General features: G+C 41.6%; 1 protein-coding gene across 2 annotated transcripts in view; it reads left to right on the top strand.

The window, feature by feature from the left end:
• The first annotated feature begins 7,463 nt into the window (after positions 1-7,463).
• ESR1 (estrogen receptor 1) overlaps positions 7,464-18,214 on the top strand; it is a 285,231-nt gene continuing 274,480 nt past the window's right edge. Inside the window, exon 1 of one of the 2 annotated variants that reach the window (XM_039530311.1) lies at positions 7,464-7,767. In XM_039530311.1, coding sequence (XP_039386245.1) covers positions 7,650-7,767 — 118 coding nt within the window. In that variant the 5' untranslated portion in view covers positions 7,464-7,649. Of the gene's footprint in view, positions 7,768-7,956; positions 8,079-18,214 lie in introns of those variants that run through there. The other variant, XM_039530314.1, reaches the window with a different exon arrangement.

Raw genomic sequence — 18,214 nt, 5'->3', positions numbered from 1 at the left:
AGGGGAAAAGACCCTGACCCAGCTTTGGAAAAGGAAGAGGGTCAGAAAGAAGATGTTCAGTGATGTGATGTGTGAGATGGAGACCATTGGGAGTATCAAAAAGCAAAGGAGGAGCATGAGGAAAGAATGGTCATCCAATTCACCAAGTATGACCATATTCTCACAGATGAATGTCTACCCTGCTATCTGTATAAACACTTCAGCCACAAGCAGGAGCAGCTCATCCAGTGGATCCATGCCTTGGCACCAGCTGGAAAGAACAGAAGTGAGGAAGGTGTAGAGCGAAATGTACCGGCAGGCTAAAACCACTTCTACACAGTGGTCTAGGAAGGACAGACAAGTTCTCCTACAATACACTGCAAGCCAATTCCTAGAGTGGCTCCATTTGGCAAGATGCTAGAAATCCCAGTGCCAAACAAATGTAATTGCAATGCCACTGTGGACATGGGCACACTGCTATAGGGCACATGCTGTTCTGCAGGGTGGATGCTCAGAGGTGGGCTTGGCTAACACAAGCAGACACACACTTCTGTGTAGACATATCCTAAAACATAACATAACTCTTCCTATGTCACAATACCACAGAGGTCAGAAAACCAGTAACATCTACTTCCTGCTGTTTAAAGGGCCTACTCCCTGCTGATGGGAGTAGTCAAGACAAGAGACAACCAATATACTGATGAAGGGGATTAGCTGTATTCTGTCCATACATTGTTTTTAGGAGGGTTAGCAGTGGGAATGGAGAGGAAAGGGTAGATTTTGGATATGTTATATGTTTGGAATTTGTGACCTCCCAAACATGGGGGTAATCTTAAGAGAATAAAATCAAAAGGAAAGAGAGAAAAAGTGGATAAAACAATTACTATATAACCCTGCTATGTGTTGGATGAAGGATCATTCAAATCTGTTAGTTGCTTTAATCTCTTTTATTTTAATCAGGTCAAATTCTGCCCTTGTATACACATTCAAAAGCCCTGATAAGGTCAGTGGGAGTTGCACATGTGCTGGCAAAATTTTGACCTCAGTGTAATGCATGAGAAATATGTCAGCAGTTTGCTTTTGCTTCTATTCTCTTGTCTTTCTGAGAATCTCACATAGGTCAGCTAATTTGTCTAGTCCTCTATTAACATAAGAATATAAGCACATGGGATTTGCCATACTGGGTCAGACCAGCATTGCCTGAAGTTCAATATCCTATATCAGTAGGGCCAGCTCCAGCTTTGTCACTCCAAGTGGCGAAAAAAAAATCTGCAATCGGCGGCACTTTGGTGGTACCTCTACCACGCCGCTTCATTGTTCAGCAGCAATTCGGCGGCAGGTCCTTCCCTGTGAAAGAGAGTGAGGGACCTGCTGTCGAATTGCTGCCGAAGACCCGGACATGCTCCCTCTTTCCATTGGCCACCCCAAGCACCTGCTTCCTTCCTGGAGCCAGCCCTGTATATCAGGCAGTGGACAATGTAGAATACTGCAGAGGGAAGGTTCAAAAAACTGTAGTGGACAACTATGGATTAACCTGAGTTTCTTCCTAATCCCCATCAGTTAGTGGTTGGCTTGTACCCTGAAACATGAGAGTTTACATTCCTTCTAAAATGAATAACAATAATAATGTACACTACCTACTGTAACTTTGGATGATGTCACTATACAGATAATTGTCTATTTATCTATGTGAAGTTAGGTAACTGTTTACATCACCATCTTTTGTTTTCTATGTGGCTGTTATTGCACATCTCATAGCAATGAACAAATATCTTCCATGATGCAAATAGCTGAGCACCCTCAACTCCAAGTAAAGTCAGTGTGAACATCAAGCTGAATAGGTTACTACATATATTAATCCTTTAGTATTGGATTTTCCTTTTAATATTCATATTCCCTTTACAAATATTTCATCCAAGGTAACAAAAACACACATCATTTATCTGAAACACCTTGAAATGATGTTATGGTCTGTGAAGCACATATAGGGTCATTTAATTTCCTCTTGGTACGTGCACGTAAATTCTATTATAATAAATGGAAGTTACGCAGAGAGTAGGAACTGGAACTGAGTATTCTCCCCTTAAAACAAAAGCAAACTACCCCTCTCCCCGCAAACCCTCTGTTTTCTGTAAGGCTATAAAACTCAGAAGCTTATTCTGCCGCTGGTCAATACACATTACCCCCCTGTAATGGGAATTACATGTGTGCATCAACAGTAGAATAGACTAAAGAAACCCAGGAGAGTCTATAGCAATAGACTAAAGAAATATTAGTCTAAAGAAATCTAGAGTGATATGATGGAGAAAGTAGAGTCCAAAGAAACTCAGTGGTACCATATAATCTTGCTTTAAGTGATTACTGTAAGTAAAAACAACTACTGTAAATAATTACTAATTGTTCAATTACAGACACAGTACTGGTTATAGAAACTTGACAGTGGAGATTCTTTTTCATTTAACTGTAGTTTTTTTGTTTGTTTTGATTTCTAACTGTGCTACTTATGAAGCTGGAAATGAGTATGGATTTTTTTGTTTATGTTCTGGTTTGTGCAGCAATATCCCCAGCAATTGTCAGGATTATTTTAGGAAAAGATTTAACTGTTTCTAGGGTGTCAGCCAAAGGAACACAAGCTGGTATAAACTGACAATATTTTCCTTTTTATGTTTAATGTGTACTAATATTTTTCTGTGGTGCTAGAAGAATAATGTTTCTGGAGCTGGCATCCACTGCAGAATTTTTTTTTCTCTTTAAAGTGCTCTGGCAACACTGGAAGTCTCTTTTTAGTCACCACCTGCTTTTTATCTCTGCTCTCTCACTGCCTTCCTGCAGGATGAGTCAGGCGTTAATATAACCCGGCCCTCTCTTTCCTCATCTCCCACTTACTCTCTAAAAGTCTGAGCCAGCAAAAGGAAGGATGTTCATGTTGGCTTCTTTCCCTTAATGTGGGGCAGCTTTTGCTGTGCCCTATGAACTCTGGGACTCCAGCCCTAGGGTAGGGACACTTGAGTGCTATCTCCCCAGTTATGTTTCAGACAAAACTAAATTATCGTAGGTGGTGACCTTAGGGACATTAATTTTTCTATCCACCTACACTAGTATTGCCAGACTCAGAAATTCAAAAATCATGGATCAGATGGCCCAAAATCAGGAAACTGTTTTGGTTTAAAGATTACATCATGCTTTTTGGGCTGTCTTTGGATTTTTGAACTCCTCCTGCCCACCCACCTACTGTGTGTGCGTGTGCGTGTGTTTGCCAAATTTATAGTCAGGTGATCTGACCCCTGCCGCAGGAGCTCTTGCTTGCTGCTTGACAGTGTGCACCCCAAACCTCAAAATTATCATTAATTATGCACACCCCAGCTCCACATCTGCCACTCCAGAGCCCTGTAATTAATTCTGCCTGCCAGCCCCAGATCTGTCCCAGCCTCAGAGCTGCATCTCTGCTCCTCCTGCCATTCCAGGGATTATTTACTCGCTCTCTCCCTTCCCAGGCCTGGTGTTGCCTGGCTGGGAAGGTGTAGAGGTTGAGAAGCCACAATTGCCCTGATTGGCTGGGCTCGTTCCTCCTTCCCCCGCCCCTCTTGGGAGAATGGTGCCAGCTCCAGAGGGGAGGGGGCTCTGCCTGCTTCCTACAGCAGTTCTGATTGGCTGCTCTTCTCCAGGAAGCAGGGAAGTGGGGAAAGCAACAAATCAGAGAGGGGTTTTCCCCAGTAGGCAGGGTTGAAATTTGTATGAGGGCAGGAGCTTCTCCCATCATGGCCAGATTGTCTCCATCAGGGGGCTAGAATTGCTTTCACTGCCATCCCTGTTAGTTGCTTCCCAGATACCAAAGAGAGGAGAAAGCACCTGAGATCTTATGGATGTTCTGCCAAAAGCCGTCCAATCTTGTTCAGCATTAGAAGCCTTGAGTCCTAAGGAAAGATGGTCAGAAAATGGGAGGTCCAAGGTCAGGAACCCTACAGACAGTTCTAAACCAGGCACTGGTTAATAGTAGTAACCTGAGAACCTAGGCAAATCAGAAGCATTTGGACCATCCAAGCCCCCTGCAGGGTCACTGGAATCAAATAAGGGGCAATTGCTGGCCTAGGGTGCAGACTCTGCTGGGCTAGTAGCACAGGGAGCTGAGACAGAAGCTGTGGGAAGAGTCACTTCACTCCCCACTGTGGGGATGGCAAATGGACTCAGCTGGGAAATGATCTGTTTCAATTCTGATGAGAAACCCATGAATCAGAAGGGCGTTTTCTGTTGTGCCTGCAGAAGCCAGAAAGAGACAGAATTATTCTGGGAATATAGTTTTACTGTTTGTGGAGCACTAGTCAAAGACACAAAGACACTATTCATACCAACAATATTGTTCTTTTCAATGTTTAATGCACAGTGATATTTTACAGTAGCACTGAAAGGACAGAATCTATGGGGCTAAAGTCCACTGGTGGAAAATGTATTTTTTCATTTAAAGTGCTTTGAAAGATGCCAGATTAACAATATGAGAGACAGAAGCCTCTGCTTTGTTCACCACCAGCTTCTGTCTTTTCTCACCTGCTCCTCTTCTGCAGGAGGAGTGGGATGTTAATTTTGGGATAAGGGTGGATGGCCCAGCAAGCTGGAGGCTCTCTCTAGAGAACAGTAAGCTAAAGCACAAGCTCTCTCTAAACCACGCATTTAGGTGAGGCGGGGAGAATTTTGGAGGGAATTGGACTCTACCTCTTACCATGTCCTTCCATGTCCTCTGCTGCTTATCAAGGTTGTACAGGCGGAGAGAAAGGGGCTGGACGGAGGGTTCCAACTTCCACTGCCCCTCTCAGCTGAGGGAAAAGGGCTTCAGGTTGGTGTGTAGGCTCCATCTCTCACACCACAGCCTCCTGCAGGGTTCATCCAAAGACTGGAGAAACATATCTGGCTGGTCTACATGGTTCCTCCTCTTTCACGATGGCACCCAGCACAACCCAGCCTTATGAAGGCTGCATGGCTACTGGCTGGTCCAACTCATTCTGGCTCCGCTTACTCATTGCAATAGGCCACATGATACATATTAGGCCAGAGAAGGGCTGTTGCTTGGTCCAAATGACTCCAGGAAAGGGAAACAGGGCTTCTGCCTTTCAAGTCAACATCGCAGGAATATGTTTCTCCCTGTTCTAAGGAGGATTGATTCAGGACAGAGCCAGAAGCCAGATTCTTAGAGGGAAGGCAATGATCTGCAGACCCCTGACTCTCAGATCTTCCCCCTCTCTGAGCAGAGAGATTAACTTGTTGCCTTCCTCTGCCTTAATATACTTCATCATTCAGTTCTCCTCTATCCTCATAACCCTGTCTGGATTGGCGGTGGAACAGGGAGATGAGAGGACTGAGGCATGAAGAGTATTTTAAGAAGGGTCCTGTGTATTTTATTCTGACTCATAGCTCTCTTCATCCCTTGTCCCTTTCATGCTAGATGGAGTCATAACAGTCTGCTAGGACTGGTTTTCTTCTACAAGGTGGGAAAGTAGTAGTATTTGGAAAGTGATTCAGTAGGGCCTACTGAAATTAAAAAAAGAAACATGAGCAAAAAATGCATTATGGCACCAAAAAGTCAATTCAAATGTGTGCTGCATGCAAAGAGGCATCACAGCACAGAGTGGGAGGTAATAACTTCTTTCTAGACATTTGTAGTGGGGCCACACCTGAAATGTATTGCATTGAGTTCTGGGCAGAGAAATGCTGATAAAATGATGAAGGCACTAGAGAGATTGGGGAAAGTTTACGATTTCACACATGCATAGTTGAGTCAGCATAGAATCTGCGAGGACGTGGATTTGTGTAAATATCTGAAGAATGTGGTCGGAGTGTATTCTGAAAGCCACAAATCCCAAGGAGAGAGAAATGATGTTTAGTGCACAGAACTAGAAGTAATAGGATAGGATGAAAAATAGAAAATATAGGCTGAATATCAGGACAAAGTTCTGGACACTGAGGTCTGTTAGAATGTGGAATAATCTTCCAAGGCAAACAGTGGACATTTTTTAGGAACTTTTAGAATGGCACTAGAAAAAGCACTAGTAAATATACAATAGGCAACAGTCTGGCAGTAGTAGAGAGGTAGATTAGATGAGCCAATGGTATTCTGTGCCATTTCTAACACTTCTGAGTCTATGAAAGCGTAAGCGTTGGCTAAAAGATTAGAAATGTTAGGAGCTGGAAAAGGCTATCCAGCCCAAAGTGCCTGTCTTTGTAAAAATTTGGACCCTCCTTTTCTTCTTTTTCATGATCTCTATATCTACTGTATATTATCTGTTTATGCTTTTCTGATGTGGCCATCAAAATAGAACCAAGGTCAGCCATCCCCTTCCAAAATCAAAATCTGTTGAAAGTAATGAATGTTTTCAATACCTCTATATTATGTTTTTTTTGCACGGAGGACAGGGCCTGGTAAGGAAATTACAAAGTCATTTTTAATAACACTATAAAATAGATTTTGTTAGGTAATTTAGGTCCCCATATGAGGTTTTGGTAACAAAAAGGTTGAACAGGACATAAGCTCAATAGAATCATAGAATCTCAGGGTTGGAAGGGACCTCAGGAGGTCATCTAGTCCAACCCCCTGCTCAAAGCAGGACCAAACCCAACTAAATCATCCCAGCCAGGGCTTTGTCAAGCCTGACCTTAAAAACCTCTAAGGAAGGAGATTCCACCACCTCCCTAGGTAACCCATTCCAGTTCTTCACCACCCTACTAGTGAAAAAGTTTTTCCTAATGTCCAACCTAAACCTCCCCCTCTGCAACTTGAGACCATTACTCCTTGTTCTGTCATCTTCTACCACTGAGAACAGTCTAGAACCATCCTCTTTGGAACCCCCTTTCAGGTAGTTGAAAGCAGCTATCAAATCCCCCCTCATTCTTCTCTTCTGCAGGCTAAACAATCTCAGTTCCCTCAGCCTCTTCTCATAAGTCATGTGCTCCAGCCCCCTATGTGCTTTAATGTATTTAAAAACATATGTAGAGGGTTTTATGCATTTAAACATTCCTCTGCCGTTTTTTCAGCCTAACAGTTGCGGTATTGTTGGATTTCATGAGAACCAGAAAGCAAAGTTCATTTGAAATTGGCTATAAACAAACATTAAAGTGACTGGTTTGTTGTTTTTCATTCCCCAAGCTGAGTGAAATGCAGTAAGGTAGCAAACAGCATAGATGGCCAAAAGTTAGATTTTAACAAACTATTTCAATGCTGAAAGTCTTAAGTCGCAGTTTGTAACACGGATATCAAATTTGTTTTTTAACAAATATGATTTTTTAAGTGGAGAGTGTCCCTTTAAATTGCTTAGCTATATTTTTAGCTCATTTTCTACCTCAGAGTCAGAGGCAAACTTAAATTGCTCCAGGAAACACCAGGCAGAAATGGAAAGATCATGTGACAGAGGGGAAGGGCTTAAGAGTCAGTGGGGAACTAATCCCTTCCAGGGTCACTTCAGACAAGTACCCAGCTACTTAGCGGTAAAGGAGCGGAGGGCAATGAATGGGCAATAAAAAACCTGTTCCTTAACGGGGCACGTGAGTCTCCCGTTCCGTTTCTGCACATATTTGCCAGCGTTCTGCATATGTTTCTTTTCCACCGTGTGCTTACCCCCACGTATTTTATTATTTTTTTGTCCAACTAATATATTTCTAAGAAACCCAGCTCAAAACAGTTTAAAATGTTTCCAAGATTTATAGCACAGGGAAAGAAAATCATCTGGACTCCATTAAGATTTTCCTGGCAAATTAATAACGCTGACAATGTATCTTCATCAAACATCTCCAATAACAGCAATGGTAAGTAAGTTAAAATCATGCTTGCAGTGTAGAGACATGATCCAAAGGGGCCTTTACGGTTTAAGATAGTTTTTCCATCCCTAGGCGAATGGTGGTGCTAGTACTTTATTTTTCAGTCACTGTGTTTCCTCATTTCATGGTCATATCAGCCTCCTGGTTACTGCCAGTAAACGGATCTCGTCACAGCTGAAAATACAGGCACACATGCACAGAAGCCATTCAATGGACATGAAATTGTAATATTTCATCCGCTTCATTTTTGCTTTAAAATAAGAAGACTGATTGATTGCAAGTCATACGCTCCTGTGAAAGTAGGTAATCTTATTTGTTTCTTGGTCATTTATGTCTTGATTTATATTTATGGTAACTTTAGCCCATGCGTTTGTGTATACATACAGTGGCTAGGTGTGTATTCTTCCATGTTAGTACATGCATCCACTGCGCATTTTACAATGTGGGTTTATGAGAGCTGATCTAAAGGATTCTAACTAAACCTCCTGCAGTGGAAACTGACATCTCGGATAGTAATGAGCTGAGCTGTAGTGTGAAAAGGGTGTACTTTTCACAGAGCAGTGATGACAGCCTGTCCTCTGCACTCCAGGCAATATATATTGCACCCGGCTTCCTGCGTGTGAAGTGCCACAATGTAGGAATACCTGTTGGCATCACACAGTTCTTAGTTCAGTTGATTATGCCTGGGCTTGAAGGAGAATATTTGAGCTAAAGATGATCCTGTACCCTATTAAATTTGTGGTAACTAGTATATGGATTCACATATTTAATAAATCCATGTGAGTTCAAGTAAATATTTGTCAGTTACAAAGTAAATACAGTTGCCTTTAGGTTTAGAGAGATGTCTTTCAGAAAATGTTTGTTGACTTAGAAAATGTTGTGCAGTAGCAAGCAGATCACCACTGTAGCTTCGCCCGTCCAAGCTCACAAACTTTAGCTTGGAATGTTGTGGCACTTAGTTCTGGGCCGCCAAAATTCAAATGGCTTCAAATGCGGGAACTACTGGATTTGCAGGGTAACTCTGGGAAGGAGGTTACCTAACGGATGATCCCAGGCAGACTGTGGTGTTTTCTTATGGTTGTATACAGCGTGTAACTGCCAGACAGAATTACAGCGATGCAGTGATAGACCACCTCTTTTAAAATGTATTATCCTGCTTTTCAGTAAGAGAAGGGAGGCTTTGGATTGTAAGCACAGGATCAGCATTAAATTAAAGCACTTTTAAATGAAAACTTTCCCCCCTAGAGTTGGGGTGTCTGTATACAGGTTTATTTTGTTTTCTAACATCTGTTTGAGGGAGTAAACATTTGTGGGTATCTAAACAACTAGTTGTAAGTATTTACCTAAACCTTTATTCATACACTCTTCATATTGTACCTCACCCCAAACCTTATTTATTGACACACATCATTTGTTCATAAGTTTGTCATTTAGAATGAAGTGGGAGGACTGCAGGAGACTCCAATCAGAGTGCTAGCTCACTATAACATCCTAAGACACCTGTAGACTCCAATCAGAGTGCTAGCTCACTATAACATCCTAAGACTGCTTCATCTTTGCATACTGGCCAGGTGCCACTTAGGCTGTTTCAAACAGTTGCAGCAACCACAGCAAAGAGGACTGAATACTCCATTGCAATGCAATGGCTTTGCTGTGGGTACTAGAACAAGGCAAACACATTTAAGCCACTCTAACAGGAGTTCACTTTGCTTCATCAGAAACTACCTCGCCACTGCAATATTTCCACACAGTTGTCTTTTCCAGTGTTCTAAAGTGAAGTTGCATCTCCCCTAGGCAACATGCAAAAAGGCATAAGTTGGAAGCAGCAGGGCTCCTTTTCCATGTCAAACACAAGGAAACAGAAAAAGACCACTGAAGAGACAAAAATGCAGATAGTACTCTGAATACACTCTGGTGGGTGGAATTTGTAACATTTAAAATTTTATCCATGCAAATACAAGCTGAACAGGAACTTCATGAAAGGCAAGTGGATAGATCTCCCAGTTCTAGCTACTTCAAAATGAATACTTAAATATGGTATTTCTATTCAGGGTTCACAAAGTTTTCCTTTCTCCCTGGCTGATCTCTCACGCCAAATGTAAATCATAATGGATTGGTAGCTTACTGGCTTGTTTTCCATGCTGAGCCTCCTGGATGAAGGATAGTGAATTTGGGTAGTTTTTCAGTTAGCCTAGAGACAGAACTGTACTGAGGCTGAGTAACCATTCTGGTTTGCTTCTACCACTGTCTTCTCCTCATTTCCTGAGCACAGAATGAGAGGTAGACATGTCCCGAATGGGAAAACTTCAATTTCCACTTCACAAACTACTGCGCTTCTTCAGCATTTTTTGTGTCACTGCTGTTTTTACTATGACAGGGCCAGGAAGAAGCATCTCTGGGGAGCCAAATACTTTGTCAAAATTTAAATCTTTGATGGACAGTTTGTGTCAGCCGTGGCTAGAAATTTCTACCATTGCTCACCCAGCAGAAAAAGAGGCACACAGAGGAGAGAAGTTCTAACAAATAGTATCTTTTTACTTTGGGCTTACAGCTTGGACACAAAGAGGAAGATAATATTCTCACTCATCATAAAATCCACCAGTTTGCAACAGAGATGTGGTCCACACACCTGTCAATGCAGGGCTGTCATAGTTAAGGCCCTACCATAGGTTTTGCCTCCATAAGAGACAGCAGTTGTTGTTTGTTTTCCTGCTTGCACAATTAACATAAATCCTGAAATGAGAGCACTGAAAGTATATGATTTGGGGAGGAAGGGGAATTATTATTTTGGAAGCACACTTAGCAGCTGGTGTTCCCACCACACCATGCTTATTATAAAGGAAGATAAATGAAAAAAAGCCCAAAGCAACTGAAAATGTTGTTAAAATTGAAACAAATTTGCAATTATGATGCCCACTCCTGAGAGCAAATTCTGTCTGCTATGTGCTAAGCTCCACTTAGCACAGCTAGCAATTTAGAAATGTTGGATTCAGAACAGGAGCTTCAGAAAGAGGTTATTTTCCCCCTTTGTATTCCAGGAACAGACTGAATCAGCAAATAAACAAACAGGCAAAATTCTAGCTTTTCAAGCAAAGGAACATAGGAAAGGAGTGTTTCCTAGTGGTAAAAGCACATGACTAGGAATCATGACTTCTGGCTTTTTTTTTCTAGTTCTGCCCATGTCTATGCTAGGGGTCCTCAAGCTAGTTACTTCAGTTTCCCTATATGTAAACTTAATTTAATAAGTACCTCTCAGATGAGTTCTCAATGAAAGGCAACATGGAACTGCAAACATGTGACTAATGTTAATTAACTAATGCCCCAGCAGAGAAGCATATTGTGAGTGGCAATTCTGAAACCTTACAAATAGAGCCAAGAGCAAATTTTATCTTCTGCTGTACTAATACCAAGGCAGTACTCCACCAGTACAGCAATTCCATTGGAGGTTCTGAATCAGATTACTTTTTCATTTGTGAGGGAAACAGGTATTTTACTTTCGGTGCCATTTAAATTGACTACTTTATCAGGCTTTATTTAAACTCACTCTACACAGATATGCCGGAACACACAGTTGTCAGCGAATCATGGATAGTCATTAACTGAAATATAATACAGTGAACACAGTCATAGTGATTTAATGGAAACCATATCTGTGATCTGGGAAGTTGAAAAGATTAGTTCATGAGCAAAAATCAGAGTTCATTTTGTGTTGTTAAAAAAAACAGTAATAAGAAATCAAAGAAATACACAGAAGATAAAAAGAAGCCAGAAAGAAAAAAGTCCTGCTCCAGTACACTCGGTGCAATTTTTTTCCTCAAAGAAAGGGCAAAAATTCGAAACCAGAGGCAGCTGGCTCAGTCTATGATGTACATGCACGTGTACCAGTCTATTCCCCTAGCCTAGACAGATACAACGAACAAGAGGGTGGTAAAGGAAACTGGGTTCTTCTTACTAAATCAAGAAGACTTCAAAACCAAAAGTTAATAGAGAAAGGGCGAGCTTGATTTAAAAATAAACAATGTAGAATCTTCTGTAACTTGACAATCAACAGTATCTTAAATATATTTTGCTATGCTGGAAGAATGTGACAATATTCAGATCAATTTTCTGAATAAGGTTGGGGAATTCAAACCAGTCATTAACAAACCTTCTTTAGCAGGTGCATTTATGGGTGGTATATCAATGGAAGAACTCTAGTTAGGGCAATGGCGTCCAGTATAACATCTGTGGTTAGGCCTTGGAAAGTAGACAGCTTTTTGAAACGCTTGTCTTTAGCTGAGATCGGTGGCAGGTAGAGAGGAGTTACATAGAGAAATTCTTAAAAAAGCAATTTCAAAGGGATAAGTTGCCTCCATCTGCAATACCACAAATGGAGGAGTTCAAATCATTCAGAGGAACAGCTTCTTTCTGCTCTATCCAGGGCCGCCCGGAGGGGCGGAATTTGCCCCAGGCCCCATAGGAGCCCCCACGAGAGTGTTTCGGGGTCCCTGGAGTGGGGTCCTTCACTCGCTCCGGGGCCCCCAGAAAACTCTCGCGGGGCCTGGGCCCCCGGAGCTTCTTCCACTCTGGGTCTTCGGTGGCAATTCAGCGGCAGGGGGTCCTTCCGCTCTGGGACCCGCCGCCGAAGTGCCAGGTCTTCGGTGGCAATTTGGCGGCTGGGGGCTCCCGCCGCGGAAGACCCCAGGCCCCCTGAATCCTCTGGGCGGCCCTGGTTGTATCAGAAATCAAGAATTATCAGAAGGGACTATTTACATGGCAAAGATGCAAGAATAGGTCTTCATAAGGTGGAACATATGGACAGAATTTGGGCAGCAGGGTACATCCTTGAATTCTGGACTCAAGACAGAATTCAAGATAGAGGATGTGGGAGCTTTCAAGCATACACCACTGAACTTTGGAGGTAGTAAAGGATACACAATAGAACTCACATTGCTTATTCAGTGTACAAATAATCTCCGGCTTCATAAAAATGGGGGGAGGGGAGAACACAAGTTATGTTTTAATAATCCATGAAGTATGGATTTTAACAGACTTTGGATCCTAATAAAACTAGTATTAGGGCTGGTTTCTGCAGCAGGGGGTAAAATAGTACTTTAGGGAACAGCACAATAGATGTTAAAGATAGATAAACTTGTTGTATCATTCAGTCCCTCTCCAGGTAAGTGTAGGATTGTTCCTTTGAGTACAGTTCTTAGTCTTTCCCAGTCATTTTAAAAGCCCTAAGCAACTGGCTTTTCACCACATCCTCTGGAAAACTATTCCCCACCTAATAGATCTCACAGTCAGGAAGCTTTTCATTCATCATGTGGCTTTATCATAGCTTTTTTCTTTATTTAAATTTCATACCATTATTCCTACTTATGCTTCTGTATGCTACACAAAATAATTCCTTTCCCTCCTTGGTACACTTTCTGTATTTAAACTGTTGACTCTTAGTTATCACTTAGCCAAGGTATACTTATGCAGTTCTTTTAATCCTTCCTCAGAGGTCAAACTCTACAGCTACCTGTTGATTTTTGTTTCTCCTCTCTGAACTCCCTCCAACATATCAATATCTTTCTGGTGAAACGGTGCCTCAAAATTTGTGCGCTTGCACCACAGACATTCAGAGATGGCTGTTCACTTTCCTGCTCTGTGACCTGATGCCTTTTTTGGTTATGATTATTTATTTGTATTGTGATATGTTATACAAATGTATTACAAATCCTCAGTCCATCTCCTAAGATCTTACGGAAGACAAGCAACAGATGATTGGTAAAGAAAAGGGATAAAACATGTAATGAAAGTTTCCACCAACTGCCTCTCCATCTAGCCATTAACAGTTTGGCTAATTTCTTACATGTGTAGTGGTAGAAATGAGTCATCAAGAGTAGGAGAGAATAGTGACCTTTATAGACGAGTTCAGAGAGTGTATTCCAAATGTAAAGGGACACATGGAAAACTGCTCTGAGATGACTGGGAGAAATGGACTGGCTGGCATAACTGGTGAAGCAGAGGGGGCTGGAGGCTGGAAGAATGCGACACGACAGAGCAGACAGTAGATAGAGGCAGAATTGTGAAGGGCCCAGGTGAGGATGAGATGTTTGAATTATATCTCCAGTCTGAATGGTGTTCGTAACTCCTCCCAATTAAGGCACTTCCATGCTAATGACTGAGTCTCTAACTAGTTAGTGATGAGATTAGTCCTAAACATAATTCATGTCCATACACAACATGATGAATTATGGCATCTAATAGTGTTCCACCCTGTCTAGAGGTCTAGGCTGAGACATGGCTGTTCTCAGTGGCCACAACTGAACTGTTTGTCATAGCAGATGGGAGTGGTCTCAACAAGGTTTAAAAAACAAAGCTGTATTTGTTCTCCTGAAACTTGTGTGTCCCTTTTTTTTTTTTTTTTGCAATACATGCTGGCCTCTCTAATCATACCTGTTTAGCCAGTTTGCCAGCTCTTTTATCCTCCCAGCTCTGTGTGTGCTAGGACAGCCTGGAGTGCACTGACCTGCGTGCTGCTGGTGTTGCTCTGCTCGCCTATTCCCTTGCTGAGACACTATAGGATGCTGCCCAGTTTTTCCCAAGATGCAGTGTTACAAGCCCAGTTAGAGCGTGTTGTAAGTGTGGATGTGCAAGGAGGTTAAAACATCTTTTATCCAAGGGCGGCGTGCTGTCTTTGCACTATTTGAAGCAATTTTCTGTGAGGTGTGTTACAGGCATACTAGTAGGGGGGACCAAAAGGTCATTAGTGTGCCAAATCTCTCTAATGTAGACATGACCACAAATGTGAAAAATGCTACTTGGTGGACACAACTCAGCTGTGTACGTAGTACGTTATAACCAGGTTGTATGAGAGTAGTCTCAAACTTGTTCAAAAAACAAATATGTATTTGTAGTGCAGACAGAGCCTTAATATAATCTGTGGCTCTTATGTGCTGTTTGCTCCCTCTTACTGAACATCTGAAGAATGTGGGTATTCTTGCATCTGAAGAAGTGGGTATTCACCCACGAAAGCTCATGCTGCAGAACGTCTGTTAGTCTATAAGGTGCCACAGGATTCTTTGTTGCTTTTACTGAACATGTTCATTAAATGATTTGTAAGACCGGTGTTAACATGCATCACTGCCCCACTATACATCTTTCTAACATGATATATTTGCAATTTATCATTATCCTTTGTTTATGGTCTTTTAGCTAGTTTTCATTACACTTACCAGTAGACAATTTGAATTAGTTTTCAAATTAAGATGTGTCAGACACTGTATCAAATGCTTTACTAAATTTCAAATATATTGCTTCTAATACATTCACCTCTTCAACTAATTTTATAATTGCATTTTTGGAAAGAATCAAGTATGTCTGGCAAGATTTTTATTCTTAATAATCCAATACTGTCTAATTCTCTTGACTCCATCACCATCCAGATCTTTAGTGGATATATTTTTGAATATTTGTTCCATTATTTTATTAACAATAGAGATTAAATTGATAGGATGCTTTTCTCCTTTCTTCTGATACCTCTCCAGATGCTCATAACTTTTCAAAAAGAATTTACAATGGTTCAGTAAGTGTAACAGGTGTAATATGTTATGATGCATATTATCTCATTCAGCTGATGTCCAAATTTTCCATATATTCCCTAGACTTTATCTTTTCCTAGAGATACTATTCACAAGGATTTCCTTTCTAATTGTTCCAACTTTCTATATATTGGGATACAGCAGGGCCAGGGAGCAGTGGGAGAGGGGAGAGTTATAAGCCCTAGGCTAATTAAGGCATGGTTCCCTGTAGACTAGGGAAGGTTACTACAGGTTAATTGGAGCACCAATTAAGGCCCTGTCAGCAACCTAATAAAACCCCCTGCTTCAGGCAGACAGGGTGGTGTGAGGAAGGAGAGAGGACTGGAGTTTGGAGGTGTGTTACTGAGAATTGAAAGACCAGAGAACCAGAGGATGGGATCCTCTGGGTCCCCAGTGTCAAGGACCAAGGGTAATCCTACCCAAGGGGAAAGAGGGTAAGAAACCTGCAGGGTTGAGAGGGGCTGGGGCTCAGAGTGAGGAGCAAACCCAGACCCCTTCTCTGCTTCCCTCCTCTACCACCTTCCCGGGCCACTAGCAGGGTCTTTGGTGCCCCAAAATCAGGGGTAAGAGGTGGTGTCCAAGCCCCCCACCAAGAAAAGCATGGGATCCTCATACCAACATTGGCTATTTTGCTACAATATTTTGTTGAAAACAATTTAAAGTGGAATTAAGTATCTTGGCTATTTTTGAGTCCTTGTTAGTGTGACGGGTTTGGTCACAGCTGGCCCTTTGGACTGTCACCTGATGTGCTGGAATTACGTCTGAGCCCGTTTTCTCTGCCAGCTTGGGACTCCAGAATCCTGTCTTGTTAAGCCAGGCATGCTAGCCTGCTGCAACACAGGTCTGGTCCATGCCCCCAAAACTGCAGGCTTTAACCAAAAACTGCTCAGCAGATCACCTGTCTCCAGCACCCAGACACCCAGCTCCCGATGGGATCCAAACTCCAAGTAAATCCGTTTTACTCTGTACAAAGCTTATACACGGTAAACTCATAAATTGTCCACCCTCTATAACACTGATAGAGAGATATGCACAGCTGTTTGCTCCCCTGGGTATTAATTACTTACTCTGGGTTAATTAATAAACAACAGTGATTTTATTAAGTATAAAAAGTAGGATTTAAGTGGTTTCAGGTAATAACAGAACAAAGTAAGTCACCAAGCAAAATAAAGCAAAAACACGCAAGTCTAAGCCTAATACATTAAGAAACTGATTACAAGTAAAATCTCACCCTCAGAGATGTTCCAATAAGCTTCTTTCACAGACTGGAGTCCTTCCTAGTCTGGGCCCAATCCTTTCCCCTGGTACAGTCCTTGTTAGTTCCAGCAGACATCTTAGATGGAAACTGGGGGTATTTTCATGACTGACAGCCCTTTGTTCTGTTCCACCCCCTTTTATAGCTTTGGCACAAGGCAGGAATCTTATGTCTCTCTGGGTCCCCACTCCTCCTAAATGGAAAAGCACCAGGTTTAAGATGGATTCAAGTATCAGGTGACATGTTCACATGTCCTGTGAGACCCCAGCCTCCATTCTTCCTGGGCTGGCTCACATGAACACAGAAAGGCTTGCAGGTAAATAAACCATTTACAACCAGTTGTCCTAGTCAATGGGAGTCATCAAGATTCTAAACCACTATTAGTGGCCCACACTTTGCATAATTACAATAGGACTTCAGAGTTATACTTCATATTTCTAGCTTCAGATACAAGAATGATACATGCATACAAATAGGATGAACACACTCAGTAGATTATAAGCTTTGTAATGATACCTAACAAGAGACCTTTTGCATAAAGCATATTCCAGTCACATTATATTCACACTCATAAGCATATTTCCATAAAACATTATGGAATGCAACGTCACAGTTAATTTAACATTTTCATTTATTAAATGGTTTATTTTCTCACTGATGTGTAGGCTGCAATCAGATGACACATGGCTAGTTAATAAAAACACTTTGTCATAATAATTGGGTCAGAAAATCATGCAGTAAAAACATGTAGAATCACAATAAAGAGGACAGGGCTTCAGATGTTTAATTAAGGTAGGTTAGTTAAAAGTTGTTTAGGAAGAGGGAGAGTTAAACTCCACAACCCGGAGCAGAGAATGAATCCTTTGTCATCATAACTGGATGGATGGAATCATGTAGTGATACAGAAAATTTATACAATTATCAATTTTAAGGACAGAAGGGACCAATATGATTATCTAGTTTGACTTTGTGCATAATATAAAACAGGTAATCTCACCAAGTTTTTCCTGAGGTTTAATCTAAATCTGCTGTGCTCTAGTTTGAAGTCATTACTGCTTGTCCTGTCCTTGGTGGCAAGAGAGAACATTTTTTCTCCATGTTTTTTATGGTAGCCTTTCAAGTATTTGAAGACCAGTATCATGTCCCCCTCTTAATCTCCTCTTTTTCAAACTGAACATACCTAGTTCCTTCAGCCTTTGCTCATATAGCTTGCATTCCATCCCTTTGAGCATTGTTGTCACTTGCTTCTGGATCCTTTCCAGTTTCTCTACATCCTTTCTATACAGTGGTGACAAAAATTAGCCATAGTACTCTAGCTGAGGGCTACCCAGCACCAAGTAGAGCAGTACTATCACTTCCTACGACTTGCATGCTTTGCCTCTGTTAATGCAACACAAAATTGCATTTACTTTTTTTGCAACAGCATCACATTGTTGACTCTTGTTGAGGTTGTGATCCACCACAACTCCCAAATCCTTGCTGCTGCCAAGCCAGTTATCCCCCATTTTGTATTTGAGCATTTGGTTTCTCTTTCCTAAGTATAGCACCTTACACTTGTCTTTATTAAATTGCATTTTGTTGTTTATAGCCCAGTTCTCCAATTTATCAA

The sequence above is a fragment of the Mauremys reevesii genome, linkage group 3 (genome assembly GCF_016161935.1).
Source record: "Mauremys reevesii isolate NIE-2019 linkage group 3, ASM1616193v1, whole genome shotgun sequence".
Classification (NCBI taxonomy): domain Eukaryota; kingdom Metazoa; phylum Chordata; order Testudines; family Geoemydidae; genus Mauremys; species Mauremys reevesii.
Note: the sequence above shows the minus strand (reverse complement) of the source record. Positions and strands in the feature narration are given on the sequence as shown.